Source organism: Vulpes lagopus, chromosome 18, assembly GCF_018345385.1.
Source record: "Vulpes lagopus strain Blue_001 chromosome 18, ASM1834538v1, whole genome shotgun sequence".
NCBI classification, from domain to species: Eukaryota; Metazoa; Chordata; class Mammalia; order Carnivora; family Canidae; genus Vulpes; species Vulpes lagopus.
Window position 1 is genome coordinate 11,076,040 of NC_054841.1, and position 25,916 is coordinate 11,101,955.

Genomic DNA, 25,916 nt, shown 5'->3' on the forward strand with positions numbered 1-25,916 from the left:
GGCCGGGCGAGGCCCCCGCCCGCGCCGCCGCCGCGCCCGGCGCTGAGCGGTCATTGGGCGGCGTGATCTCGCCGCGGTGCCGCGGCCCTGCCGCCGCCGCCGCCGCCGCTAGCAGAGCGCACCGGGCGGGCCCGGCGAGCGGCCATGGCGGGCGCCGAGGACGGGCCAGGTCAGCAGCCGGAGCTCGACGAGGATGAGGCGGCGTATTGCCGGCGCTGGGGCGCGCAGCACGCCGGGGCCCGCGAGCTGGCCGCGCTCTACTCTCCAGGTAAGACCTCCGGGCCCCCCCTCCGGGCCCCCGCTCCGGGCCTGCAGTCACCAGCCCGGGCTGCGGACAGCGACCCCGGGTCCCCCGATCTGAACCCCAGCCTCGGCTTCTCAACTTGTAAATAGCGCCCCCAAGTCCGGGGACCCCACCCCAGCGCCCCGTCCAAGCTCGAGCCGGAGCCCCAGCCACGGGGCTTTCTGGACGCACAGACAATCCCTATATCAGGGAACTGCCATATCAGCTCCCCGGGCCACGTACGGAGCTCCCATGGCACCCCCGGATCCGGATCCTAGCCTCAGAGCATCAGCGGCTGCAAAGAGAGCCCCTGGACTTAGGGACCCCCCTCCAGGACCCTGTCCGAGCTGGAGGCAGCCCGTCAGCCACATGCACGCTCCCCCCTCCCCCCCACGGCCTCTTAAAAGTCACATTCCATCCCAGGTCTCCCCATCCGGAATTCACAACCTAGGGCCCCATCTATGCCCCAGCCAGGGCCCTGGGCAGCAAACAGTGACCTCACCCCCCCCCCCCCCAGATCTGGGCACACCAGCCTCCCTGTTCTAGGAACCGCAACTCAAGGATCCCCCTCGGCTACCTAGCGCCCCAGACGCCGCCCTTCCCCCAAGCCCCATTCTAGTTGTAGCTTCGGTGGCCACAGACCACCCCCTCCCCCAGCAGAGAGGAGCCTCATCTCTCACTCTATTCGGGAATCCCGAGTGGTGAGGGGACTGTAAATCTTCCAGTTTAAGCTCCTCCCATATGCAAGCCCCAAGTCCAGCCCTTACTCCTTTCCCATTGCATATATTAGCCCCCTCCATTAGGGACTTGGGGCCAGAGCCCCCCTCATTCTCCAAACCAGACCACAGTTTAGAGACCTTTACCCCCGTTCTGCCCTCAGACCATGATCCTTGGCTCCTTCGTGCTGTGCCTACTATTTATGCTCCAGCAAACACCAGCTTCCCCACCCCTCTCTGACTTCCAGTAGGGCCCAAGGGATCTCATTGCCTGGGCCCTCTGCCCCCAGGGGTTAAGGAAGTGCCCCTCTGCCTGGATGTCACCATCACATCAAGCTTTGTCAAATATTCTGACATCTTTCCTTATGCCGAGGGGACAGCCACCATGCACAGACCTTGGCCTGGGGTGGCCATGGGTTCACTGTCACCAGTGAGGCTTTCTACGCTGGCCAAGGTTTGCATACCATCTCTGCCATCACTGGATGTGTGACCTTGGACCATTTGCTTTCTTGTTGAATCTTAAGTCACCAGAGGCCTTTCTGGACTTGTAATTCTATGCTCTGGGTGTTATTATTTTTTTTAAAAAAAAGACTTGGGCACCTAGCCCATGATGCTATGGTTTCTTTAGCCTATTCCCAAAACACCTAGCCTATGGACTTAAAACCTCCTACACTCCCTGGGACAGGCGGGACTTGGCATCCTGACTGCTTTTTGCTGCGTGACCTGGGCCAAGCCACTTTCCTTCTCTGCGCCTCAGTTTTCTCACCTCTCACATGGGCATAAAGTTTACCTGTTCCTTAGTGTTTTGGGGAAGAGGAAACAAGTTCATCCACTTTGTTGCAGTGCCTGGCATATAGTAGGCACTCCGTATTGCTGACCCAATTGTCTGGTGTTTCCCTTGAGTCTTGGAGTAAGCTTTTCACCTCTCTGGTCCTCAGACTCGCCACCTGAGGTTCCCAGACTGAAGAGTAAGAATTCAAAGGCCTCCTCCTTTGGTGTCCAGCTCTGCCCACCTGGGTAAACCTTACCCATTTTTAACCAATCATACTCAGTCCTTCTAAGCTCCCCCAGGAGACTCCCCTTTCTTCGTTCCACCGTGATTGCATGGTGGTTCTGATTTCCCCAAATACCCTTCACCCTCTGAAGAACAGCCACGCAGGGATCTGAGACTGCAGACAGCCTCCTGGATGCCCCAAGCGTTCAGTAAAGGCCTTACTTCTCTTGGGGCTGAGAGGAGGCCAGGAGGTGAGGAATAAAGAGTGGAGAAGCAGGAGAACCAGACTGATTTCTTCAAATTCATAGGTCTCCCTTCCCCTGTCTCTCTTGCTCTCCTGTGTGGCCTTGCTGAAGTGCCTGGACCTCTCTGGACCCAACTTATGAAATGAGGAACCAGGCTCAGTACATATGGAGCACCATTGTCATAGTCCCTGTTCTAGGCCCTGAGAGCAAAGCAGTGAATAAGACAGAAAAAAAAAAAAAAAAAAAAAACAGCTGGCATCTTACTAAACCAAGTAAATAAGGAAAATAGTTCACATGCCCAGTGGTGGCAAGCATTATGGAGCAAACACATAGCAGGAAAGGGGGAAGTGAAATGTTGCTGGAGCAGTAACGTATTAGAGAGGGAACAGTTAGGGCCTCACTGAGTGAGTAATATTTGAACATAGACGTGAAGGGAGGGAGACCTGAAGATATTTCAGGAAGGATTGATTGCCCCAGACCAGGGACCCAGCAAGTGCAAAGGCCCTGAGGTGGGAGCATGCCCGGAGTGTTTGTAGAACACCGAAGAGTCCCATGGGCTGGAGAAAAATGAGCAAGAGGAGAGTAGGAGAAGCTTCTGGGTTCCAGGACTGAATTCTTGATATTCTTGGGGCCAGATGTGGATTGGCACCGTGACAGTTGGCAGCAATAACAAGGCAGTTAACATAGTTGACATTTACTGAGCACTGCCTGTGCTGCACATTCTCTTCAGATGCTCTCCTTTCATCTTCACTGCAGCTGTCTGAGGTGTCCCCTCAGTATTAACCCCATTGTCCCCACCCTGGCACCCGGAGTCTTCTCAGAGCCCAGCCCCCTGTGTGTTCTTCCTCATGCTTGTCCTGTGTGAGATCAAGCTTGTATCTGCCCCTCCCAGAGGGTAGAGCAGTGAGGCCAGAGGCTGCCCTCGTGTGATTCGCCTGGCGCTTCATGAGCACCCTGTCCGTCTCGAAGACATTTCCCGAGGCAGAGCAGAGTAGGCCCTTGAGCACAGTCACACAGCCGGTTAGCAGCAGAGCCAGAACCAGAACACTGGCGGAAGGAGGGGGATGTTCCAGGTTCCGTGTTCTTGGTCTTCACTGTGGAAGTGAGGCAGCCCTGGGTGGGTGTGCCAGAGGGGACCAATGTTCCAGGTCACTAGAGGGCCGGTGATAGAAAGAGCAGGCCTGGTGTCTGCGGGAAGCTGTGAGTAGCCTGATGGGCGCGGCACCGGGTGGTGGCACCAGCGAGGGCCACCAAGGGGGGTGGCCTCGGCCCATCCCTGGGGCCTGTGGGTCCCAGGAAGCCACGGAGAGTCCCACAGTCCACCGCACTCCGGGTTTGGGGTTTGCAGCCTGCCCCATGCCAGGATCTGTGAAGGACCTGGGGTGCTTGGTAGGCCTCTTGGGCCACCCCCGAGGTAAGACTGGCCTCTAGCTTCCCCGCGGGTACCAGCTGACACCTTGCAGTGTGCATGCGCCCGGGGCTCTGGGGGTGGCTCCAGGGAATCACTGGGGCCAGCTGTCCAAACCACCCTGGCTTGACTACGGGCACCTCTGGCCCCAGGGGACACAAGGATCTCTTAGCTTGGGGTCAGGGGAAAGTCCCTCAAAGTGGGCCCGACTGAAGCCAGAGACATCGGCCCCTTCCCTGGCCAGGCCTGGTCCCTGCCATTCCGGGCCGAGCTTTGTCCCTGTCTCCCACAGTCTCGTTCTTTTTCCACTTCTTTGTCTGTCCTCTCCAGCCATGCTCTTTGTCTTTGTTCTTTGTCTCCCTATAATCTCTTCGTGTCTCTGTTTTTCTCTCTTCCTGTCTCTCCATTTCTCATTTCTTCATGTCTCTGATTCCTGTTCTCTGTCTCTGACTATCTGTGTGTCTCTCTTCCTCTGTCTTCCTCTGGTTCCTGCCTTCTCTCCACTCCCGATGCCGGAAGCCATCAAAAGTACAGGTTATTCAGGGCTTGCCGGACCGAAACATGAAGAGGTGGGCCTGATGCCAGCCCTTGGCCGCTGTGGCCTACCCCCAGGAAAGCAAAGATGGCCGAGGCCTGGCGCCTGGCCTCCCTGACTCCTCCCAGCCCTCCACAACCACCGCACACAAGCCTGATCTCCCCAGGCCAGCAGGCATTCACTGCCATAACTCAGAGCCCAGATCATGGACCCAGGCCAGGCCGGGGGCCAGCTCCGGAAAACAAGGCCCAGCGCTCTGCCAGAGGTGGCCCGAGTGCTTGTGTCCTTCTCTCCCCCAGGCCTTAGTATGCCCATCTGTAAAGTGACACCACTGAGACCATGTGACCCAGCAGGCCCTGCCAGGCTGACTGTCTGTGCTGTGACTTTGGACCAGTCATTTCATCCCTCAGGCCTAGTCTCTCCCTCTGAAGGACAGGACAGATGGTCCCCAGCCCACAGTGTCTGGCAGGGGCTGGCTCAGCTCATCCCTGGCTTTATACCTGGCCTACAGTAGATGTTCCACCAGAGACGTTGGGGGCCCCAGGGATGGGCCGAGGCCACCCCTGTTGGTGGCCCTCGCTGGTGCCACCACCCGCTGCCACACCCATCAGGCTACTCACAGCTTCCTGCAGACACCAGGCCCGCTCTCTCTGTCACCAGCTCTCCAGACAGATGCTCCAGTGAACCTTCAGATGCTTACTTCATACCTGGCCTACAGTAGATGCTCACTTATTATTATACATGGATTTTTTATGGATCAAAGTTGAAGCACTTGGTCTGGGAAGGATCCAGATTCCAGAGGCCAACAACAGAAAGCATTTAGATGGGAAACTATTCCAATTTAGGGGACATTCTCCAAGACACGGGGAGAGAGTTGGGGGCTCTTTAGAACCAGGACACCTCAGAACATCCAGGCTAATGTGTCCCATTGACAAGCCCAGCATCCAAACCCAGCTCTTCATTTTCACCCACTGAGCCTCAATTTCCCCACCTGGAGAGTGAGATCATATAGCTCATCCCTGGAAGGATTGAGACTTAAATGAGGGACTGTGCTTCCAGCTCAAAAATGCAGATGACTGCAGGGCTGCCCCAAAGGTAGCCACCCAAAAGGTAACTTTGCAGGGGAAGTTGGGGACTCCAGGAGCTCTCGCCCCATCCGGTGGGGGCAGGCAGCCACTGCTGCTCAGGCCTGGGGTGCCCAGAGCCTTCTCAAGGGAAGCAAGAAATTAGGAGTTTTGTGTGTGTGTGTGTGTGTGTGTGTGTGTGTGTGTGTGTGTGTGTGTTCAAGCTGAGAGCAAAATGTGCCGGGAGCTGATCTGCGGCATCTCTGCTGTGGGCTTTACCCCGCACCCCACTGTGCTAGGCCTTGGTGTGTGTCACCCCCACATATTGCTGGCTCTGCAGGCTAGGGGGCAGGCAGGCAGGCTGGCTTGAAGAATCACTTTTCCTTACCCCCCTACCTGTACCCTGCAGACTTCTGCTTCTGGGTCCTATGTCCGGGCCACAAACAGGAACCAGAAAGGGGAAGGCCGTGCTGGGCCAGATTACAGTGACCCCAGGTAGGGGCCGCTGGAGCAACAGGGTCACGTGACCCAAGAGAAACAGCCACTGACCAAGAAGTGGGATGCAACAGGTTCTAGGCTCACTGCTGCTGCTGTGTGACTGCTGCTGGGGCCCTTGCCCTTGCTGGACCTCAGTGTCCTCATCTGTGCAAAAGAGGGCCAAGGGTAGACAGCCCTGAACATGTCCCTTCTCCCCTCTGACCCTCGGTTTTTCATATGGCAAAGGGAAGACAGCTGTTCTGATTCCAGCCCAGGGCACAGCATGATAGCATGGCTTTCATGATAGCATGTGTACGTCCTGGCTACCGCCCTTCCCTCTCTCTGAGCCTGTTTCCCTGTCAGGAGCAGGAGCAGTGGAATGCCTGATATTTCCTGAGGTGCTTTGGTGAGGGGCACCCAGAGACAAAGCCTGGAAGTTGTCCTCTAAGATGATGTTCAGGAATTTGTTCATTCTGTGGGCATTTATTGAGCACCAGCTGTGTGCCAGGGCCCTGGTAAACAAGCCAGACGTGTTCCTGGGCCTCCTGTGAGTTCACATTTGGGTAGGGGCAGATAGATATCATAGGGGCAGTGACAGTCCCTCATGACGGGCCCCATGTTGGGCGAGTCCTAAGAGTCAGAGGAGGCATTATGGATGGCCTCCTGGAGGTGGAGGTTCCAGGCTGAGATCTGTAAGGGCATTGCCAGAGTCACTCCAGGTGAGAATGGAGTGAAGGAAACCGAGAGGACAGACACAGGAGGAACCCTCTCCATTTGCCATGTCCCCTTCGGTGGTTAATCACACATAAGGACCTGCCTGGCCATAGGATCCTAGTGTGTCGCTGGCTAGCTCTGCAGCCTTAGGTTACTTACTTGCTTGGGACCACTGACCCGCCGATCTCTCATCTGCAAAAAGGCATCGCCTCAGCAGGTACCTGGCACATAGCAAGTGCTCAGTAGATGTTAAACACTAAGGATAAGGAAATTATTATCATTAAGGGTCTTCCATGCCCTTGGGACCAGCTGCCTGGGAAAACATCCCCAGGGGCCCTGTAGCACATTCTGTGTCACCCACGCAATGTTTTCCTTCCCTTTCTTTTTTTTTTAAGTGTTAATTTACAATTACAAGAAAAGATTTTTGATAGAGGAGTACATTCACAAATCTTAAATTCCAAGGGGAGGAAGTGAAAGCCAGTCTTGACTAGATAGCTTTTTCCTTTCTTACATAAATGGCTGCTGTTTAGCGCTTTGCTTTTTTGCACTTACCTGTATGTCCTGGACATCCTCCATGTGCACATATAAACAGCTGCCCAGGCTTTTTTTTTAATTCCTGGCTGCAGAGATGCCGTGGACCAAATTAATTTGGCTGACCCCCCAGGCGTTGGATGCTTCCGTTTTTTCCAGTGTAGATACCCCAAAAGACACCTCAAACAGAGCTGCTGTGAGTGAATCAGCTTGTCTGAGCTCACATGCCTCTTAAAAATATGTGGCAGGAGATTTAAAAAGATTTCACACCCATGCCCAGATTTCTAGCTTCTCTTGGGAATGAGAAGCTTGAGCACCCTGGGCCTACACTCCCACCTGGCAGGAGGGAGCCAGTGAGTGACCGTCCTTCCAAAGGGCACTTGTGCTGCATCGCACGGCCCCCCACCCAGCTCACCTTACTCCACATCACCTGCCTGGCCCCTGGAGGCTTTGGGAGTCTGCAAACCCTCATCTGCACTGCCTCTTCTTTCCAGTGTCATGTTCCTTGACCTCCTGCTTCTGGCAGGAGCCCTAGAAGTAGTCATCAAGGCCCATTTCTCCTAAATCCCTGACTCGCTGGAGCCCTGCTTGCTGAAAGTTGGGCAGGATCTGTTCCTCTGGGGTTAAAAAGTTGGTAGCCTCCACCTCCAAATAATTACATACAAAAGGGGACAAGTGATGCCACCATGTCAGTTTAAAAAAAAGAAAGCACTCATTAAAGTTCCCTTGGGTGTCACTGGAGTGAGCCCACAAGAGCCCAGAAGACAAGTTCTAGTCCTGCCTGTCAAAGAATTAGCATACATAAGGCAAGCTTCATGGACCAGTGTCTTGGGCAGACTCCTCCCCTTCTTTTTTTTTTTTTTTTTAAGATTTATTTATTCAGAGAGAGCGAGAGAGAGGCAGAGACACAGGCAGAGGGAGAAGCAGGCTCCATGCAGGAAGCCTGACGTGGGACTCGATCCCGGGACTCCAGGATCACACCCCGGGCTTCAGGCGGTGCTAAACCGCTGCGCCACCGGGGCTGCCCGACTCCTCCCCTTCTTTGGGCTTCAGTGACATGATCTGTGAAATGAGTAGGCTGAGGCCTTTTCTACATGGCAGTCCCAGCATTCAGCCTGTGGTTAGCACTTCAGGCTCACTGAACACGGTGGAAGAGCTCGTCCTGGTCCAGCTCTGCCTGGCTTTGGTCCTCAGCCCCTTGGCCTTCGCCACCGGCCCTGCACTCACCTCTGGCCTCCTGTCCCCACAGGCAAGCGCTTCCAGGAGTGGTGCTGTGTGGTTTTGTGCTTTGGCCTCATTGCCCACAACGTGGCTCATCTCCTGCTGCTGGCCCGCTGGGAGCACACGCCCCTCGTCGTTCTGGGTGTCGGTAAGTGCCTGTGGACCCTCTGCCTGCCTCGGTTTCCCCTGGGGTCAGGGACCTCCCTGGTGTCTGTGCCACCCTGATGGCAACTTGCACACATGTGTAATGGTGTGTGGCTGTGTGTGTGCATGTGTGTGCATGCGAGTCTATGCACGTGTGAATCAAGTACATGCTGTGGGAACCCCACCTCTGGCCCAGTGATGCCTCTCTTCTTCCTCTCACTTGGGCCAAAACCCTGGACATCATCCTCAGTTCCTTTTTCTTCTGTTCTACATCCAGACTCTCAGCAGGTGCCCTTGGCACTACTTTCAAAATGCACCCAGAGTCCAAACATTACTCTCCACCTCGATTGTCCTCACTCTGGTCCAGCCACTGACTTCTCCTGCCCAGACTCTTGTGGGAGCCTCTTCCCTGATCCCCACCTTCCCTTTGCCCCCACTGTCCATTCTTCGCTGGTAGCCAGAAGGATCCCATTAGATCCTTGATGAGGTCACACTACACCCCCATTCTCTGTATACATAGAATAAAACACCAACTCCTCGATACAGCCTGGCCTCGGTTCCTCCTCAGACCTCATCTCCCTTCCCGTCCTCTGGGGCCTCCACTCCCTCCACGCTGGCCTCTTCATTATGTCTCCACCATGTACTGTTAGACACACTCATATTTCAGGGCCTTTGCACATGCTGTTCCTGTGCCTGGAACTCTCTTCCTACAGACACCTGCCCAGTTCACTTCCTCATCCAGGTCTCTACTTAGAGGTCACCTCCTCATGGAAGCTCTCCATGATGACCCCTCAAAAATGGCAGCCCTGCCATGCACCATCACCTCAGCATACTCTGCTATACAATATATTTCTTTGCTCAGTATCTCTCCCTCCACTCAAATCTCAGATCCCTGAGAGTAGGCATGCTTTGTGTTCACTGCTGCGGCCCCAGCCCCAAGCACGAGGCCTGGCACACAGTAGTACTCAATTAATGTTTATTGAATCAGAGTGAATGAATGAGCAAGCTGTAACCTACAGTACCCGCTGAGTGTTTCCCATTGGTCAGTCCTCCCCCATCCACAGCCAGGGAGGTGGGTGTGCTACACTGGTAATCATTTTCCAGATGAGCAAACTGAGGCTAATAGAAGGGCCAGCCAGTGTCCACCTCAAGCCAGAAGCACAACATAGTTCTTCATTCAGCATCTCTACTCCCAGGTCCCAGGGTGACTCCTTTTCTTCCTGTCCACACACCAGCCTCCCCTCTGCCCTCGAAAGGCACTCATCACCTCCTCTGGCCCCAGGCTCCCAGGAGGAGGGGGCAGCTGTGCCCTTGATCTGTCCACCTGGGCCTCCCTAAGTGTTCAGCTCCCACAATCTCATTAAAAGCACTCTGGCCGCCTAAGCCAATAGTGCTCAGGCTGGCTAATAGAGCCATCTGGGTCTGCAGTGGGGTGGGCCTGTGCGGCGGGGCCGGGCCAGCTGGAGGAGAGGGAGTTAACCCATCCGATGCTGGGGAGCCTGGGCCCCATCTGAGGAGCCACATGTGCCCCCTCGCCCAGGCCTGAGTGGGTCCCCACCTGCAGTGTCTCTGCCTCAGAGCATCACGTTCAAGGGCAGGAATGCGGCCAGCCTGAGCCCTGTTCCCCCATCTGGGGTTGGTTATCGGCAGCCCCTGGGTTCAGGTCCCAGCTCCACAAGCTCATGGCTTGTGGGGCCTTGGGCCAAGGTTGTTGAGTTCCTCAGCCTTGTTTTTACACCTCTACAAATTGAGGCTGCTTGTGAGGCCAAAATACAGGTGTGCGTAGCAGCTGAGGGGCCAGTGACCAAGTAGAGGTGGGGAGGAGGCCCCACCTGACATGTGCTGCTCTGCTTCACCATGTTTCCTAAGTGCCTGCTATGCACCAAGCCACACGTTGGACACTTGTAACTCCTAATGTCAACCTAGTGAGGAGGTTTTGATCACTATCCCCTGAGAGGCCGAGATACTTGCCCGTTGGCCCTCCCTGGCACAGCAGCAGAGTCTGGGATCATACATCCAGACCTGCCAGCTCTCGAGGCAGACTCTCGCAGCAGGGCCCCGTACAGTCTCCAGTTAGCACTGCTAGGAGACTATGTCAGAGCCCAAGTGGATGTTGTGTGACCCAGGAGGATGGGTGTCCCAGGCAGGTCACCACCTTCCTGCCCTGGTCGGGATTCAAGCTTCCAGTCCCTGGCTCAGGAACTCTCTAGTTGTCTAGTCACGGCGTGTGACACCACTTCCCCCATCCCACACCTCTGCCTCTGAGCTGATAAGAGCAGACAATCTCCTGATAGTGGTATTTGCACAGTCCCTAATCGATTTAAGTAGCCACCCTGATTTGTGTGTTAACACGCAGGAGGCCAGGCACCGTGCCAGTCTGCAGAGCCTACCTCTAGCCAGGCACTATCTCCCCAGAGGTTCCGGTGCCCCTGGCAGGCCCTGGAAACCAGGGGAGGCGGAAGCATGAAAAGGTGCCCAGTTAATAAACACGGACAGATGATGCAATGCTGGCAATCAAAATCAAGATAAGAGAACAGGCAGGAAAGAGTGAAGAGGTCAGGGAAGGCTCTTCTGGAAAAGTGAAAAAGGTGAGAGAAGAGGCCAAGCAGATATGTGGGGGAGGGGCAGCAGGGAACAGCAGGTACAGAGGCCCAGAGGCTGGCGTGTGCCCAGCGAACAGCCGGGAAGCCAGTGTGGCTGGAGCAGATTGATCAGAGGGGGTTGGGGGGCCTGGGTGGCTCAGTTGGTTAAGTGTCTGCCTTCTGCTCAGGTCATGCTCCCAGGGTCTTGGGATCGGGCTCCATATCGGGCTCCTTGCTTGGCAGGGAGCCTGCCTCTCCCTCTTCTGCTCTCCCTGCGTGTATGTGATGTCTCTCTCTCTGTCAAATAAAAAATTTTTTAAAGTTTTTTTTTTTTTTTTTTAAAGAAGATTGATCAAAGGAAATAGCCAGTGGCAGCTCAAGAGGCAGGACGAGAGGGGCGCAGCCTCTGCAGGACTGTGGTCCGGACTTGGGGTTTTGTTCTACAGTCTATGAGGGGACCATTGGTGAACTTCCTGCAGGGAGCTGACATCCACTGGTGCTGTGGGTGGGGGGAGGGGGGCAGGGAGGACCAGAGAGGCTACGAGGATGGTGGCCCAGACCCGGTAAGGTGGTGGAGGTGGTGAAAAATCAATAGATTCTCAGTGAGCTGTGTGAGGCAGGCAGCCAGAGTATCCCATCAGGTCAGCTGTGGAGATGAGAGAGGGCCTGTCAGTGGCACCTCTCAGGCTTTGATGCAAGGGGTGAGGTGGCCACTAACTGAGGTGGGAAGAGGTGGCTTGAGGGGGGATGCTTGAGCTGCCTGCCTGGGAGCCAGGGTGAGGTACCGAGCAGGAAATTGGAAATCTGAGTCTGGAGTCCAGGGAAGGCAGCTAGAGATAGAAATCTGGGAGTGTTCACAGTAGAAGAGGTATTTGAAGCTCAGATGCTGACGAAGCGCCCCCAGGGGCTGAGTGCAAGTGCAGAAGAGGCCACAGGCCCCTCTGCCTCCATGCTGGGGGGAGGAAGGACCGCCAAGGGGTTGGGCGGGGTTGCAGAGGGCAGGAAGAGAATGTGTCCCCAGAAGACGTGGGGGTCAACTGGGAGTGGTCCCTGAGCAGACCAGCAGGATGGGGCAGCGAGGGGACCACTGGATTTGGCCACATGGAGACCATCAGTGACCTTGACAAGGGCGGTGTTGTGGTCAGGGAAGGTGTGAAGAAGTAAGTGTGCCTGGGAGCCTTGGCTATTTGCTGTACCTGAGGAAAGTGCCTGTGAGTTAAGTTGACACTCAATGAGTACGTAGGAATTTTCTGGCAGACTGGTAGAGGGGAGGGTGTTCCAGACTAGGGAACCCAGGGAATGCAAAGACTGGCGATGAGGACAGAGGTCACATGGCCTCAGGTCAGGTGAGGAGTCAAGCTGAAAGCTGATAAAAGGTGGTAAAGCCAGGATTTGGCCCAGACCCCCATGGAGCAGCCTTCAGCATATAGCTCCTGTCTTAGCTGCTCTCGGAATAGGAGGGGCCTCGGAATGGGAGGGGGCTAACAAGTCACAGCTGGGTGACCTATGGCCAGATGAAGGCCCCAGGGGGCCCAAGGAGTATGTCAAGGTCACCGGTGGGTTATGGTAGCCTGGAGTGAATTATTTACTGACCCGTACCCTGTTCCAGTGTCCCGCACATGGGGTGCTCCCAGGATGAGCCAGCCCCAGCTGCTGCCACCTGCCCTGGGACAAAGACGGCCTGTGTGCTAGCCTCTGCCACCCCTTCCCCCCCCCCCCCCCCCCCCCCAATGAAAGCCTCCTCAGGCAGCAGGCCAGGAGTCCTGGAGTCACTGCTCTAGAAACAGCCGCTTGCAGAGGCCCAGGGATCACAGAGCCCAAGGAGGGGGGTGCTCCTTCTCTCCAAAAATAATTCCTGACATCTGTTCAAAGCACATATCCCTCCCTGTTCGGCAGCCTGCTAAGGCCAGGTGCCAGTCATTTGACAGATGATGGGACTGAGGCCTGGGGAGGGGGGTGATAGTTAAACTACTAACTGGAGCTCCCCCTGGGAGCACTCACTGTGTCCCAGGGACTGACTTTATTAACCAGTTTATTAACCAGTTGTAAGGTAAGTGCTGCTAACATCCCCATTTCTCAAACCTGGACACAAAGGCTTGGTGTCAACGTGAACCAGCCTCACCATGGTCCCCAGCCCCACTTGCCAGCAGCCACGGCTGCCCTCACCATCTGAGTCTCATTCCTCCTCTGGAAAGTCGGCATGTATGGGGACCCATCACTAAGGATGTGAAATAAGATGATGCAGTTTTTCAAAAAGAGACTTTATTTACAGAAAACAAGCAGATAGTTCAGCGATTTCCCATCATATGTCCCCTGCCCCCACTTTCCCGTATTGTTAACGTCTTATATTTTACACTAGTGTCATACATTTGTTACAATCAATGCACTGATATGGATACATTATTATAAATTAAAGTCCATAGTTTCTTCAGATTTCCTTAGTTTCTACCTAACATGTCCTTTTAATGCTCCCAGATCCCATCTAGGATCCCACTCACATTTATTTATCATGTTCCTTTAGGCTCCTCTTGGCTGTGACAGTTTCTCAGACTTTCCTTGTTTTTGGTGACCTTGACAATTTTGAGGAACCCTGGTATTTCATAGGATGCCCCTCTCTGGGAATTTGCCTGGGGTTGTTTTTTTTTTTTCTTCTTTTCTTTTCATTTTTTTTTTCGCCAAAGATTTTTTAATTTATTTGAGAGAGAGAGAGCGCGCAAGCAAGGGGGAAGAACAGAAGGAAAGGGAGAAGCAGACTCCCCACTGAGCAGGGAGCCAAAAATGGGGCTCAATCCCAGGACCCTGAGATTATGACCTGAGCCAAAATCAAGAGTCGGGCACTTGAGCAACAGAGGCACCTAAGTGCCCCTTTCTGGTGCTTTTTTTTTTTTTTTTTTTAAGATTGTATTTATTTATTCATGAGACACAGAGAGAGAGAGAGGCAGGGACACAGAGAGAGAAGCAGGCTCCCTGGAGGGAGCCCAATGTGGGACTCGATCCCTGGACTCCAGGATCATGTCCTGGGCCGAAGGCAGGCACTAAACCACTAAGCCACCCAGGGATCCCTCTGGTGCTTTTCATAGACCACATTCTGTTTTTGGGGGAGGAAGAGCTCAGAGGTAAAATACCATTTCCATCACATCGTAGCTAGGGAATGTACTATCAACATGACTTAGACTGTGATGTTGACCTTGACCACTTGGCCCACGGAGTGTTTGCCAGCTTTCCCCACTGTAAAGTTACCCTCCTCCTCTTTCCATACAGTATCTTCCCTGGAAGGAAGTCATTGTGAAGAGTCCATATTTAAGGCATGGGAGTTATGTTCCCCAATAATGCATTTTTAACACCTTTTAACACCATGTGCCTGGCACATGGGAAGTGCTCCATAACTGCTAACCACTATCATAAATACTGTTTTTCTAATATTTTTATTATCATTCTTGTCGTCTACCAGGATTAACTGCTTAGGACGATTAAGGAGATAAGATGTGTAACCGGCTTAGGAATGGCTGTGGTACAGTTTAGGGATTAAGAGAGATAAAACATTTAAGGTGCTGGCACAAGGTCTGTTACCTATAAGTGCTCAATAAATGTTGAGTGAGAACAAATAAATAGCTGTCATCTTTACCCAAAGGAAATGCAAGCATATGTCTGCCTACAGACTTGTGTGTGAATGTTCACAGTGGCTTGACTCCTAGCAGCTGCACCTGGAAACCACCCAGACATCCAACAGCTAAATTGATAAACACACCGTGGTACATCCAGACAATGGAATACTGCTCAGCAATAAAAAGGATGTGCCATGATGGAGATAAAGCAGGGAGATGCTACCAAGAGCATCTGCCTGAGAGGATGGATTTGCCAGGGGTGTTGGGTGATGTTTGCCCTGAGCTGAGGAGGAGCTGGCCACTCAAGGATCTTCAGGGAGGGATGGAGTGCCAGGTAGAGGAACAGCAAGTGCAGAAGCTCTTGGCTTGGGGTGTCTGGCTGGCTCACCAGTTAAGCAACTGCCTTAGTTGAGCTCAGGTCATGATCCCAGGGTCTTGGGATTGAGCCTTCCATCGGGCTCCGCGCTCAGCAGGAAGGCTGCTTCTCCCTCTCCTTCTGCCCCTCCCCCATGCTTGTGCTCTCTCGCTCACTCTCTAATAAATAAAATCTTTTTTTTTTTTTTTTTTTTTTTTTTTTTAGTTTTCATCCATTTATTTGAGAGATATGACTGAGTAGGGAATAAGATTCTGGGATCATGACCTGAGCCAAAGGCAGTCACTTAACTGACTGAGGCACCCATAAATAAAGTTGTCTCCCCTGTTCCCCTAGCCCAGGCCCACTCTCCTAGCACTGTCCCCGAGGGGCAGGACTGCCCAGCCTGGTTAGCATCCAGGGGTTTTTTCTGCAGCCTTCACAGTGTCCCGAGGCCCTGGTCCCCTGTCACCAAGGAGCTGAGGACCCCAGCAGAACACCAAGAATCCTTAAATGGCCCCAGCTGGGCCTCAGAAGATTTCACAGGGAGAAACAATCTGTGCAGGGGAAGGGAAAGGGTTTGCCTCAAGTCCTGGGACTCAGAAAACCACTCGAAACTGCTTTTGTAGCCTGCATGGTTCACAGCCTGCCCCCACCCCATCCTATCACTCTGCCCTAGTGGACAGTGAGCTCAGTGTCTGCTGCATCTCTGGCTCTAGAGTTTGGCACCCAGTAGGTCCTCACAGGATGTTGCTTGATTGACAAAATGACCCCAGAACAACAATAATACTGTGTACTGAGTGCTTGCTACATGCCAAGCACTGTACTCAGTGGTTTACATTGATTAATTCAAGGAGTATTTATTGAATGCCTACTAAGTACCAGGAACTGGGATGCAGCCATAAACAAAAGATTAAAACCTCTGCCTTTGTGGAGCTGACACTCTTGAGTAGGGAGATCATGAGCAAACAAAAGTGAAGCCCACTGCCTGTGCACCAGGATAGGTGCTTTGGAGAAAAAGAGAGACAGGAGACAGGAAATGCTGGAAGATGGGGGTGGTTTTAATTTTAGATCAGGTGTTCCCAGCAGATGTTTGAGCAAAGACCTGGAGGAAGTGAAGGAGTGAGCTGTGCTACATCTGGGGAAAGAATATTCTGGGCAGAGGGAACAGCAGATGCAGAGAGAGAGATGCAGAGGTGTGTGAGGGTGTACAGGGGAAAGGGAATAAGCCAGAAGGGCTGAGATGGCAGTGAGCAGGGGGACTGATGGCAGACAGCACTGGGGTGTTACCTTGCACAGGTAGCTGGCCACTCTGCCTCAGTTTCTCCACTGTACAGGGGTGGTGGTGCATCCTGCTGTGTTAGATTTGGACCTCCAGGTAGGTTAAGAGCCAGACTGTGCCACTTGCCATCTTTGTGGCCTCTGCCCTAGTCACCTCTGTTCTCCAGGCTTCCTATTCCCACTGCTATAAGGGGAGCATGAGGACGGTCCCAACTTGGAACAAACTGAAAATCCACTGAGCTCAAGTGTGGAAAGCACTTGTATCTAGCACTGAAACTGCTCAATAAATGGCAGCTGCTTCCTGTAGCTGTTTCCTGTAATCACCATTCCCATCTACCTAGAAGAAATTAGGGCACAGAGAGGTTAAGTATCATGCCCAACGTCACACAGCTAGTGAGAGACACCTAGGATTTAAGTCCAGATCTAACAGCTCTCAGCCTCTGTCTTATACTGACCCCCTCAAGTGAGTGAATGGTGTTGGGGTCTTTGAGGGAACCCCAGCCCAGTTCAGAATACATTGGGAAAGTCAAGAGGGAAAAGGCTGCCAGAAACCAAATCATGACATTTATTGTGATAAAAGCTAGGTCGGGGCATGCCTGGATGGCTCCGCAGTTGAGTGTCTGCTTTCGGCTCAGGCTGTGATCCTAGGGTCCTGGGATCGAGCCCCACATTGGGCTCCTGGCAAGGAACTGCTTCTCCCTCTGCCTGTGTCTCTGCCTCTCTCTGTGTGTCTCTCATGAATAAATAAATAAAATCTTAAAAAAAAAAAAAAAAAAACTAGGTCAGGGAGGAAAGCTCCTGTCTGCACCGGAGGTATTTCCCAACACCAGACCCCAGAAGGACATTTCCATCTAGTCACTGGCATCAAGAGCGGGCTTCCCTCTGTGGAGTGCTTGGGGGCCAGAGAGAAGGGCACGGTCAGCTCCTAATGGGGAAAAGCTGAGTTGGTCTGTGCATGCCCAGTTTATTTCCTCTAGACCCACCGAACAGATGAGTCCCCACAAATCCCCTGGACAGAGCAAGTAGAGGGACAGAAGTGTTATGCCTCAGGTTCCATTCACAGGGAAGCAAGCATCCCAGGTAGAGAAGGGACACCCCCACCTCCCATAACAAGTGAGTGAGTGAGCCAGCCAGCAGGCGAGGTTAGGCAGACGCCCTGCCTCGGGGTGGAGGGTGAGCAGGACAGCCCCCTCTGGGTCCCCCAGCCCCACCTCACCCTCTCTTGTCCACAGTTGCAGGCGCTCTCATTGTTGACTTCTTGTCTGGCCTGGTGCACTGGGGAGCTGACACTTGGGGCTCCGTGGAGCTGCCCATCGTGGGGAAGGTGCGTATGCTGACCCAGGCCTTGCAGCCCAGCAGGAGCTCGGGCTGGCTCACCTCGGGTGAGCTCCCGTCCTCTCCGAGCTTCCTGCTGCCCTGTGCGAAAGAGGGAAACCATTGTTCCAGTCTGACGTCATCTCCCACCCCATCCGGGACCCAAACAGTCTAGAAAACCCCCTGGGGAAAAAAAAAAGAAAAAGAAAACCCCCTGGGACTTTCTGGACGCAAAAGCATCAGGCATGGGATAATCTGAAAGCTTTGAAGCCCTTGAACTTGGGGGCGACGCCTTGTTCTCCTTTGCCAGCCCTGCTGCGGCTCACTGTGCGCTTGAATCACACTTTACCTTCTGTCAGACTTCTTGGGAGGTGACAGAAAGCCCAGTACAAGCTGGCTCACCCAAACCCAGGTACTGGTTCATGAAACTGGAAAATTCAGAAGTAGAGCAGAGGTGAAGTGCAGCGGCATCCGGCAGCACACATAGTCATACCACATTCTCCTGACTCCCTCTGGTCTCTCTCCGTGTCTCCGTCTGCTTTCCTCTCTGTTGGCTCCACTGTCACGTAGGCTTTTCCTTCACCGTCCTTCCAGGTCGGCCCTGGCAGTGGAGAGCCAGCTCTCCTTTCCCACGGTTAGAGCCAAAGTCCCATGGCGCTCTCCCATTGGCCCGGCTCAGGTCATGTGCCCATCCCTGCCAGTCACTGGGGCAGAGAGAGGGCCTGATTGGCCCAGTCAGAGTCACGTGCTCACTTTAAATTAGCAGGAGGCGGGGTCCACCCCAGAGGAACAGCCTGTACCTACAGAAGAGGAAGAGGGGGGAGGCTGTTCCCAGAAAGAGAGAAGGCCCCCTGCCACTGTGCGGGGCGTCTGCGGCTGTGTTAGGGTGGAGTGGGTCTCCAACTCCCCTCACACCCCTGATGGGGAGACTGCGGCCCCAAGTGGGGCAGTAGCATCCCGAGGTCCCCACCAAGTCGTTTCGACTGGCTTCTGCTAGAGCTGCTTAGACTGGACCCTGAAGCCCCGTGGGCTCTGCTTCAGTAGCCTGGTTGGCTTCTGTCATCTCAGAGGCCAGGAGGCGGTGGAGAGAGGCTGGCCACACAGGCTGACTGGGTCGGTGTATCCCTTCTCCTCCCCCACCCCCTACCCCTGCCCTCACCCAGGCTTTTATTCGACCCTTCCGGGAGCATCACATTGACCCCACAGCCATTACACGACATGACTTCATCGAGACCAACGGGGACAACTGCCTGGTGACACTGCTGCCTCTGCTAAACATGGCCTACAAGTTCCGCACCCAGAGCCCTGGTGAGTGTGCCCACTGGTGGTGGGCTGCAAGGGGTCTGTGGGGGCAGAGTCCCCTCACAACGTCATAAAAAATGTTTTAGTTATCAACATGTAAAACTGGGCCATTTGACATAAAAATCTGTGCTCCCAGCTTCTCTTGAACCATCCAATCTGGCCATCCCAGGCCCTTGTTCCTATTTGGCTTCACTGGGCGGGAGCAGAGCTGCGGCCACCACCTTTAGGCAGTCCCCAATGCTCCCTGCTGCCCTGCACCTGGACCACCTTGTGCATCTGCATTACCTGCCTGGCCCTGAGGGCTGCTGGCTTGGCTGCCCTGGCTCAGGAGGAAGAATGCTGGCTGTGAACTCAGGAAGCTCTGAGTTCTGATCTCTGCCCTCCCTATCTTGGGGAAAAAGCAAGTCATTTCACCTCTGTGAGCCTCAGTTACCTTATCTGTCAAGTGGGCAGAAGATGGGGGATATGCACTTCCTCTGTACCAGGTCTTATTCTAACAACTTGACACCTCATTGATCCTGAAAGCAGCCCTGCTCTGGTTAGAGGTGATGAGTTTCTGTGGTATCGTGGGTGCTGCAGTGCCCACCCATATCCTCTCACTCAGGCATGCACCCATCCCTAGCTGCCGTGAGTGGTGGCTGCTAACTACTCCCAGCTGTCCCCTCTGAGAACTGCCAGAGCAGGTTCCACCTCTCCCCTTGGGATAAGCCCAAAGCCTAAGCCCAAAGTGAGAGGGAAAGTCTACAGAAGACCAGGCCTCTCACCTCTGGGTGGGATCAACTCTGTAGACCCACTAACCCTCCAGAGCTGCCCCCTGGATCAGGCTGAGACAAGACTCCCCCCAACCCCATCATCGCTTAGTTCTCCCACTGCTTCCCTCACTCCCTCGGATGTTTTACTGAACAGAGGATGCGCCTCCCTTCCATTCCCCCACGGATAAATTATGAGCACATGAACCCTTGTCTCAGGCTCTGCTTCTAGGGAACCCAAAGACTTACTCCCATTTTACCGATGATGAAGTTGAGACTCAAAGAGGCAGAGGCACTGACCCAAGCTCATATAGCCAAGAAGTGTCAGAGCACAGACCTGAACCCTGCTCTGCCTGACTCCAGAGCCAACATTTATAACTATTTCTTATGCTTACTCCATTATCTGCCCACTGCACAGAAGAGAAGACTGAGGCCCAGAAAGGAGTCTGAACTTGCCTAAGACCATGGGGGAGGGTGGAAGGAGGCCTGGGAGCTGCCCAGGGACAAGTGGTGAGGGCCAGGCCTGCGGTGGCCCTGCCCTGTGACAACTTTGTGGCCCTGTGGGCACCACCCTCTCCCCACCCTGCAGAAGCCCTGGAGCAGCTGTACCCCTGGGAGTGCTTCGTCTTTTGCCTGATCATCTTCGGCACCTTCACCAACCAAATCCACAAGTGGTCACACACGTACTTTGGGCTGCCACGCTGGGTCATCCTCCTGCAGGACTGGCATATCATCTTGCCACGCAAACACCACCGCATCCACCATGTCTCTCCCCACGAGACCTACTTCTGCATCACCACAGGTTCGGCTACAGGGTGGCGTGGAACAGGCTGTCCCCACCTCCAGCTGTAGCTCCATCCTCAGGGTCATAGGGCAGAGGTCACAGTAGGAGGTCATGTAATCCTTGCCCTGCAAGAACATGCCCTTACGATACTCATGGACCTACTATGTGTCAGGCATTCTCCTAGGTGCTGAGGACACAGCAGTACAAGGGAGACAACCTTTCCCACTCCCACTGCCCACATCATGGAGTTATTATTCCACCCACCCATCCAGCAGATGTTTTTTGAGCACCTACTATGTGCCATGCACAGTCCTGGGCTTAGGACACAGCACTCAACAAACAGGCACAGATCTCTGCCTTTGTGGCATTCCCACTCTAATAGGGGACATTCCAGACAATACATGAGTAGTACATTTAACAATGCTAACTGCTGTGGAGCAAATGAGAGCAGAGGGTAGAAGGAAACGGGGGGAGACTTTGCCCTTGAGATAAGGTGGTCACCAAAGGCCTCACTGAGAAGGTGACATGTGGACTGAGGGAGAAGGTAATGCAGATCTGAAGGAAGAGCCCTCCAGGCAATGGGAACAGCAGGTGCGAAGTCCCTGAAGGAGGAACACACGTGCCTGGTTGGTTTGAGGAACAGCAAGGAGGTTAGTGTGGCTGGAGTGAAGGGCATTAGGGGCAGAGTAGAGGGGAGATGACAAAGTCAAGATGTGAGAAATGTTATAGGGGACAAAGCAGGGTAAATGGCAGAGAGTCCTGGAGTGGGAAGGCAGGAGTCACTGTTCATATAAGGAAGTCAGAAATCTAAAAAAAGAAAAGTGAAGGAGGCGCCCCATAGCCAAGTAAGGAAAGACCGGTTCAGACAAAGGGAACAGCAAGTGCAGAGGCCCCGAGGCAGGAACATGCCTGGTGTGACTGAGGAACTGTAAGGAGACCCACATGCCATTGGCAGTTAACGAACCAGTACCAAAGGTAAATGGAGCAGGTTTTCCGGGGCCAGCCGGCATGAAAATTAAGTGTAGCAGAGGTGCCGACGACACTCTGACAGCAAGCTAGTCCAGCTTGTCCAACTGGTCTCTCTTCCACAGGGGCCTTTCGGGGTTTCACAGACCTCGCTGAATGTCCTTTTTCTCCCCCACGGAATGGGGCTGCAGCTGCCTCCTTACAGACCACCTCCCCAGGGCCAGGGTGTGAATGGCATGACGGCAGATGCAAATTGCTCGGCATGTAATATGTACTTGATGAGTTACTGCCCCTGGTTTTTACAGGGGACAGAACTGAGAACCACAACAAATATTTTTTTTTTGTATGTCCTAAAGTCATGTTCTTTGAGGGCAGTTGGAGGGATGTGAATTTAGGCTGTTGAGGAGCTCAGGTAACTAACTGCTCAGCCAGGCCAAGGGTCAATCCTAGTTTGGCCACCCACTCATTGGGAGACTCCCATCCAAGCCTGTCTTCACCTCTGGAAAGTGGGACTCATAGTACCTACCTCATGATTTGGGGGAAAAGCTGTAACAGAGGAAAGAAGATTGTAAGCAATATTAGTGAACATCTACTATGTGCCGCAGGATCAACAGTAGAAAAACATGGGTTTGGCTGGGTGGAGCAGGACATTCTAGTTGGGCATTGGGGAGAAAAACTAACACAAAACAGGAAAGTGGTGTATTAATGAGAATGGTTACAGGTCATCATAAAGGTTATAACGAAACAAAAGTGAGTGATGGGGTCAAGGAAGGCTTCTTGGAAGAGGTGGCAGGTGAGCCCAATGATAGGAAATGCTGCCACCACACCTGGCGCATAGTAAGCCCTTGGTGGGAAAGTGAGTGAGTTAGGGTATGGAGACATGTGTGAACAGCCGCTAAGCCCATGGGTGGGAGGGCCCCATTCACAGATCCTCAGTCCACCCTTGTCCCCTGCCCCGTACAGACATACTCCTGGTTGCTCCTGCCCCCAGCCAAGCCAGAACTTTCCTTCCATCTCCTCTATTACTGCTCTCCCATTCAATCCTCCGATGCCCTGTTTTCACTGCAGGCTGGCTCAACTACCCCCTGGAGAAGATAGGCTTCTGGCGACGCCTAGAGGACCTCATCCAGGGCCTGACTGGCGAGAAGCCTCGGGCAGATGACATGAAATGGGCCCAGAAGATCAAATAACTCCTCCGAGCCTGCCACCTTATTGCCAACCTTCCCCAGCCCCCGTACCCCCAAACCGAAGCCATCTGCCAAATTCCAGCCTCCTTGTGCTGGCCCCCTCCAGATGGAGAGGACGCCTCCTGGGCTGGGCCCGGGCACCCCCAGCCCACCCCCTCGTGACACAGAATACTTGAGCCACTGATTTTTTTCATTTCCTCTTTTTCATTTTCTTTCCTGGGCCCCTTCCCAGCCACCTGAGCTGCTCTGTCTCCAAGCCTGACTGCAGAAAAAGGAGCCCCGCTGTGCCAGCCCTTCCTTGGGTAGAGGGGAAACTCACCCACTCCCTGCACCCCTACAGCCCACCCCTACCCCTTCCTCACCGGGCAGCCCTTCAGCGTGGCTGGCATTGGGACCACTGAGTCGTCTTAGCTGTCTCTCCTTGCTTGCCCCCAGTGGTTGAGGAGCTCTCAGGCACACCTGAGTGTCCCTGGAACATTGCCCTGCCATGGCCCTGTGAACTGACCCTGAAGGCCTGGATGGCTGGACAGCCCCAGGCACCACCTGCATCCTAACCTGTTCACCCAAGAATGGCAAAGTGCAGCAAGGGTCTGAGGGCAGCCGGCCAGAAGAGGCAGGAATCCCCCTCCCCAAGCCCGGACCCCCTCCTCCACCTCCCCATCTGCCCATGTGATTCCAGCCAGAGCTGATATCTCTAATCAGAGGATGTCTTCACAGAGTGCAGCCCCTGCAAAGGGTCGTGGTCATTTGGAAGGGGACATGGTGTCCCCTCTGGCTAGGGGAATGTCAGAGAAGGAAGAATGGGGCTTTTTTTTTTTTTTTTGGTTTGTTTTTTTTTTTTTTTAAAGGTGCTTGCTTGTTTAATGTAAATAATAGAAAGCCTTAATATCTTTTCTGTAACATGGAGTAATATTTTAACGTCATGTTTTGGATGTACATAATATATTTATAACAAAGCAGCAAGAGTCTACTTAACCTTGGCTGCCTGGTGTTTCCTGGTTGGCTGGTTGGGGGGTGGTTAAAGATCCTAGAGGATAAGGCCCCACTCCTACCCCATTCCTAGCTCCTCTCCTCCAGCCTTGGGCTCAAATGGGAGCTCTGTCACCTGAGACAGTGAATTAATGTTGCCGTCTGCTCCAAACACTTTTGGAGGGGACCCACGACTGGAAGAGGAATGGTCTTCCTGCAGGAGATCATGATAGAGTGATGAAGGCAAATCCCTATTAGTGTATTCCTTCAGCAAATGTTATTGGCACCTGGTGTGTGCCAGGCTCCAACCTGGACATTGGGCACTGCAGTGAACAGACAGACAAAGACTTACCCTGGCGGAGCTGACCTCCTGAAGAGAGACAATAAACATAAATAAATGCACATGTACATTCAGATGGTGATTTGTAAAGAAGGTAAAAAATAATCACATTGGAAAAGCAGGGTGGTCAGGGAGGGTCTTTCTGAGAAGGGACATTTGACCTGAGACCCGTGGGAGGAGATGGAGCCAGCTGTGGGGAAGAGACCAGCAGACTGGACAGTAAATGCAAAGGCCCTGAGGCAGGAACAAGTCTGAGCTTAAAAGACAGTGGGGCTGAACTGAAGTGAACAAGGGGAAAGTGGAAGATATGGTTGGAAAATTAGAGACTTGTTACAGGCTGAGGAAGTTGGGAGACACTGGACATTTTAGACAAATGAGTATGTTCATTTATTCATTGAACAAGAAATTCTAGGGCACCTCCCATGTGCTGAATTTCCCATGATATTCAGAAGTGAACATACAGACATTACAATCAATATCTAGTCTGGGCTAGATAGTTTCTGCGATACTAGCAAAAAGGGGGGGGACAGAGAAATGATAAAATACTCTTTAGAGTGGTCACAGATAAAGCTTTTGTAAAAATGTGACCCATGACTTAATTTTCCTTAAAGTTTGCCCACCACTAGATTTGTAATTGTCCGAGGGGACCACAAAAGGGGAATTAGAGTTCAATTCGTAAGTGACAGAAAATGATAGCTTAAGTAAAAATAGCCAGAATGATTTAACTCCTATAACTGAAGAGTTGAGAGGAGGTGGCTGTGACTTAAGATTTGGCAGGACCCAGGGGCTCACATGATTCACCAGACCCTGGTCAGTCTAGTTCCACTTTTCCCTGAGTTGAGACCTGACGTTGGACCAGCTCTGCAATCTCAGTGGAAAAAGTTTCCCCTGCCTGTGGTTGCAGCAAATGCCCAAGGCAGGCTTCTCACTGGGACAAATTGGGTCTCGTGGTGGTGAATGGTTCTGGCTGGCCGGGTTTGAAACACACCCACCTGGAGTTTTAGGGGTGGGAATGATCCTTCCCAAGCCACAGGATTGAGAGGAAGGAGAGATGGTTTGTTCCCAAAAAGAAAAAGTAAGGTGTTGTCAAAGAAGTCTACAACAGATGGGACAGACAGCCAAACTTCAGAAGAGTCAGATAAGCAGCCTTGGAGCTACAGAGGTTGGGTTCCTGCTCATTGGCCCTGGTGGCGAGATTTTTTTTTCCAGGCCTCCCAACCTGTATTACCCCAAACAAGCAAAAAAAAAAAAAAAAAAAAAAAGAACCCAGTCTGAGTCCAGAGAGATGAATTGACTTGCCCAAGATATCATGGCTATTAAGACAGAGCCATGCCTCACACGCAGAACTTGTCTCACTGCTCCTAAATCCCGGGGGCTGGAAAAACACTTTCAGAACCAGGAGTTATGCTTTGTGTCTGGGAGTGTTGGGGTCATTTGTGAGATGCAGGTATTGCAAAAAAAGTGCCTAGGAGGGCTGGGCAGGGGAAAATGCTCATATCCACTGAATGCTTACTCATGCCAAACTGCACAGAGCTCCATGCATTGAATCTGAGAGGTGAGTACATGCAGCCCCATTTGCACACGAGGACAATGAGCTGGGTCATGGAACAGGCCCAGGGTCACATAGCTGATAGCTGTCACATAGCTGGAATCTAAGCCCTGATCTGACCCAAAGCCTCTATGCTTTAACACCTGCTGATAGCCCCAGTGGAGGGATGGAGGTAAGGAGGCAGGTGGCAAGTGAGAAATGTGTCCCTTACTATACTCAGGATGAGAAAAAGCAGCTGACACTGCGGACCCAGATGCCCTGGGGACATCAGGCCCAGAGGGCAGCTGCGGCTCACATCAGCTGATTGATTTTAGAGGAACTAGAATTCCAGACTTTTTTTCTTTGTTAATGCTGGCTCCATTTTTTAAGCATACGGTAAGCAAAATAAAACAGGTGTACGGGCTGACTTCTGCCCTCAGCTTCCCAGCTGGTGCAGGGATGGCCCGCTTTTCAGTGGAGTCGTGCTGCTATCTGGTGGTAGAGTGGGGCAGGTAGCAGTGCAGGGCAAACATGTATTTCCAGTTTGTCTGGGAATGTCATGCATCCTCCTCTGTGCTGGCTTCTTCCTAAAGGTGGTCTGGGTGGGGCACCTGCCCCCAGGGGC

At 53.2% G+C, this 25,916-nt stretch overlaps 1 protein-coding gene across 1 annotated transcript; it reads left to right on the forward strand.

The window, feature by feature from the left end:
* The first annotated feature begins 42 nt into the window (after positions 1–42).
* LOC121478010 (plasmanylethanolamine desaturase) lies at positions 43–23,837 on the forward strand. Its single transcript, XM_041732697.1, has 6 exons — positions 43–268; positions 8,217–8,336; positions 17,385–17,476; positions 18,630–18,774; positions 20,107–20,319; positions 22,336–23,837. The coding sequence occupies exons 1-6, from the start codon at positions 145–147 to the stop codon at positions 22,455–22,457; spliced, it is 816 nt and encodes a 271-aa protein (XP_041588631.1). The 5' UTR covers positions 43–144; the 3' UTR covers positions 22,458–23,837.
* Positions 23,838–25,916: the final 2,079 nt, after the last annotated feature.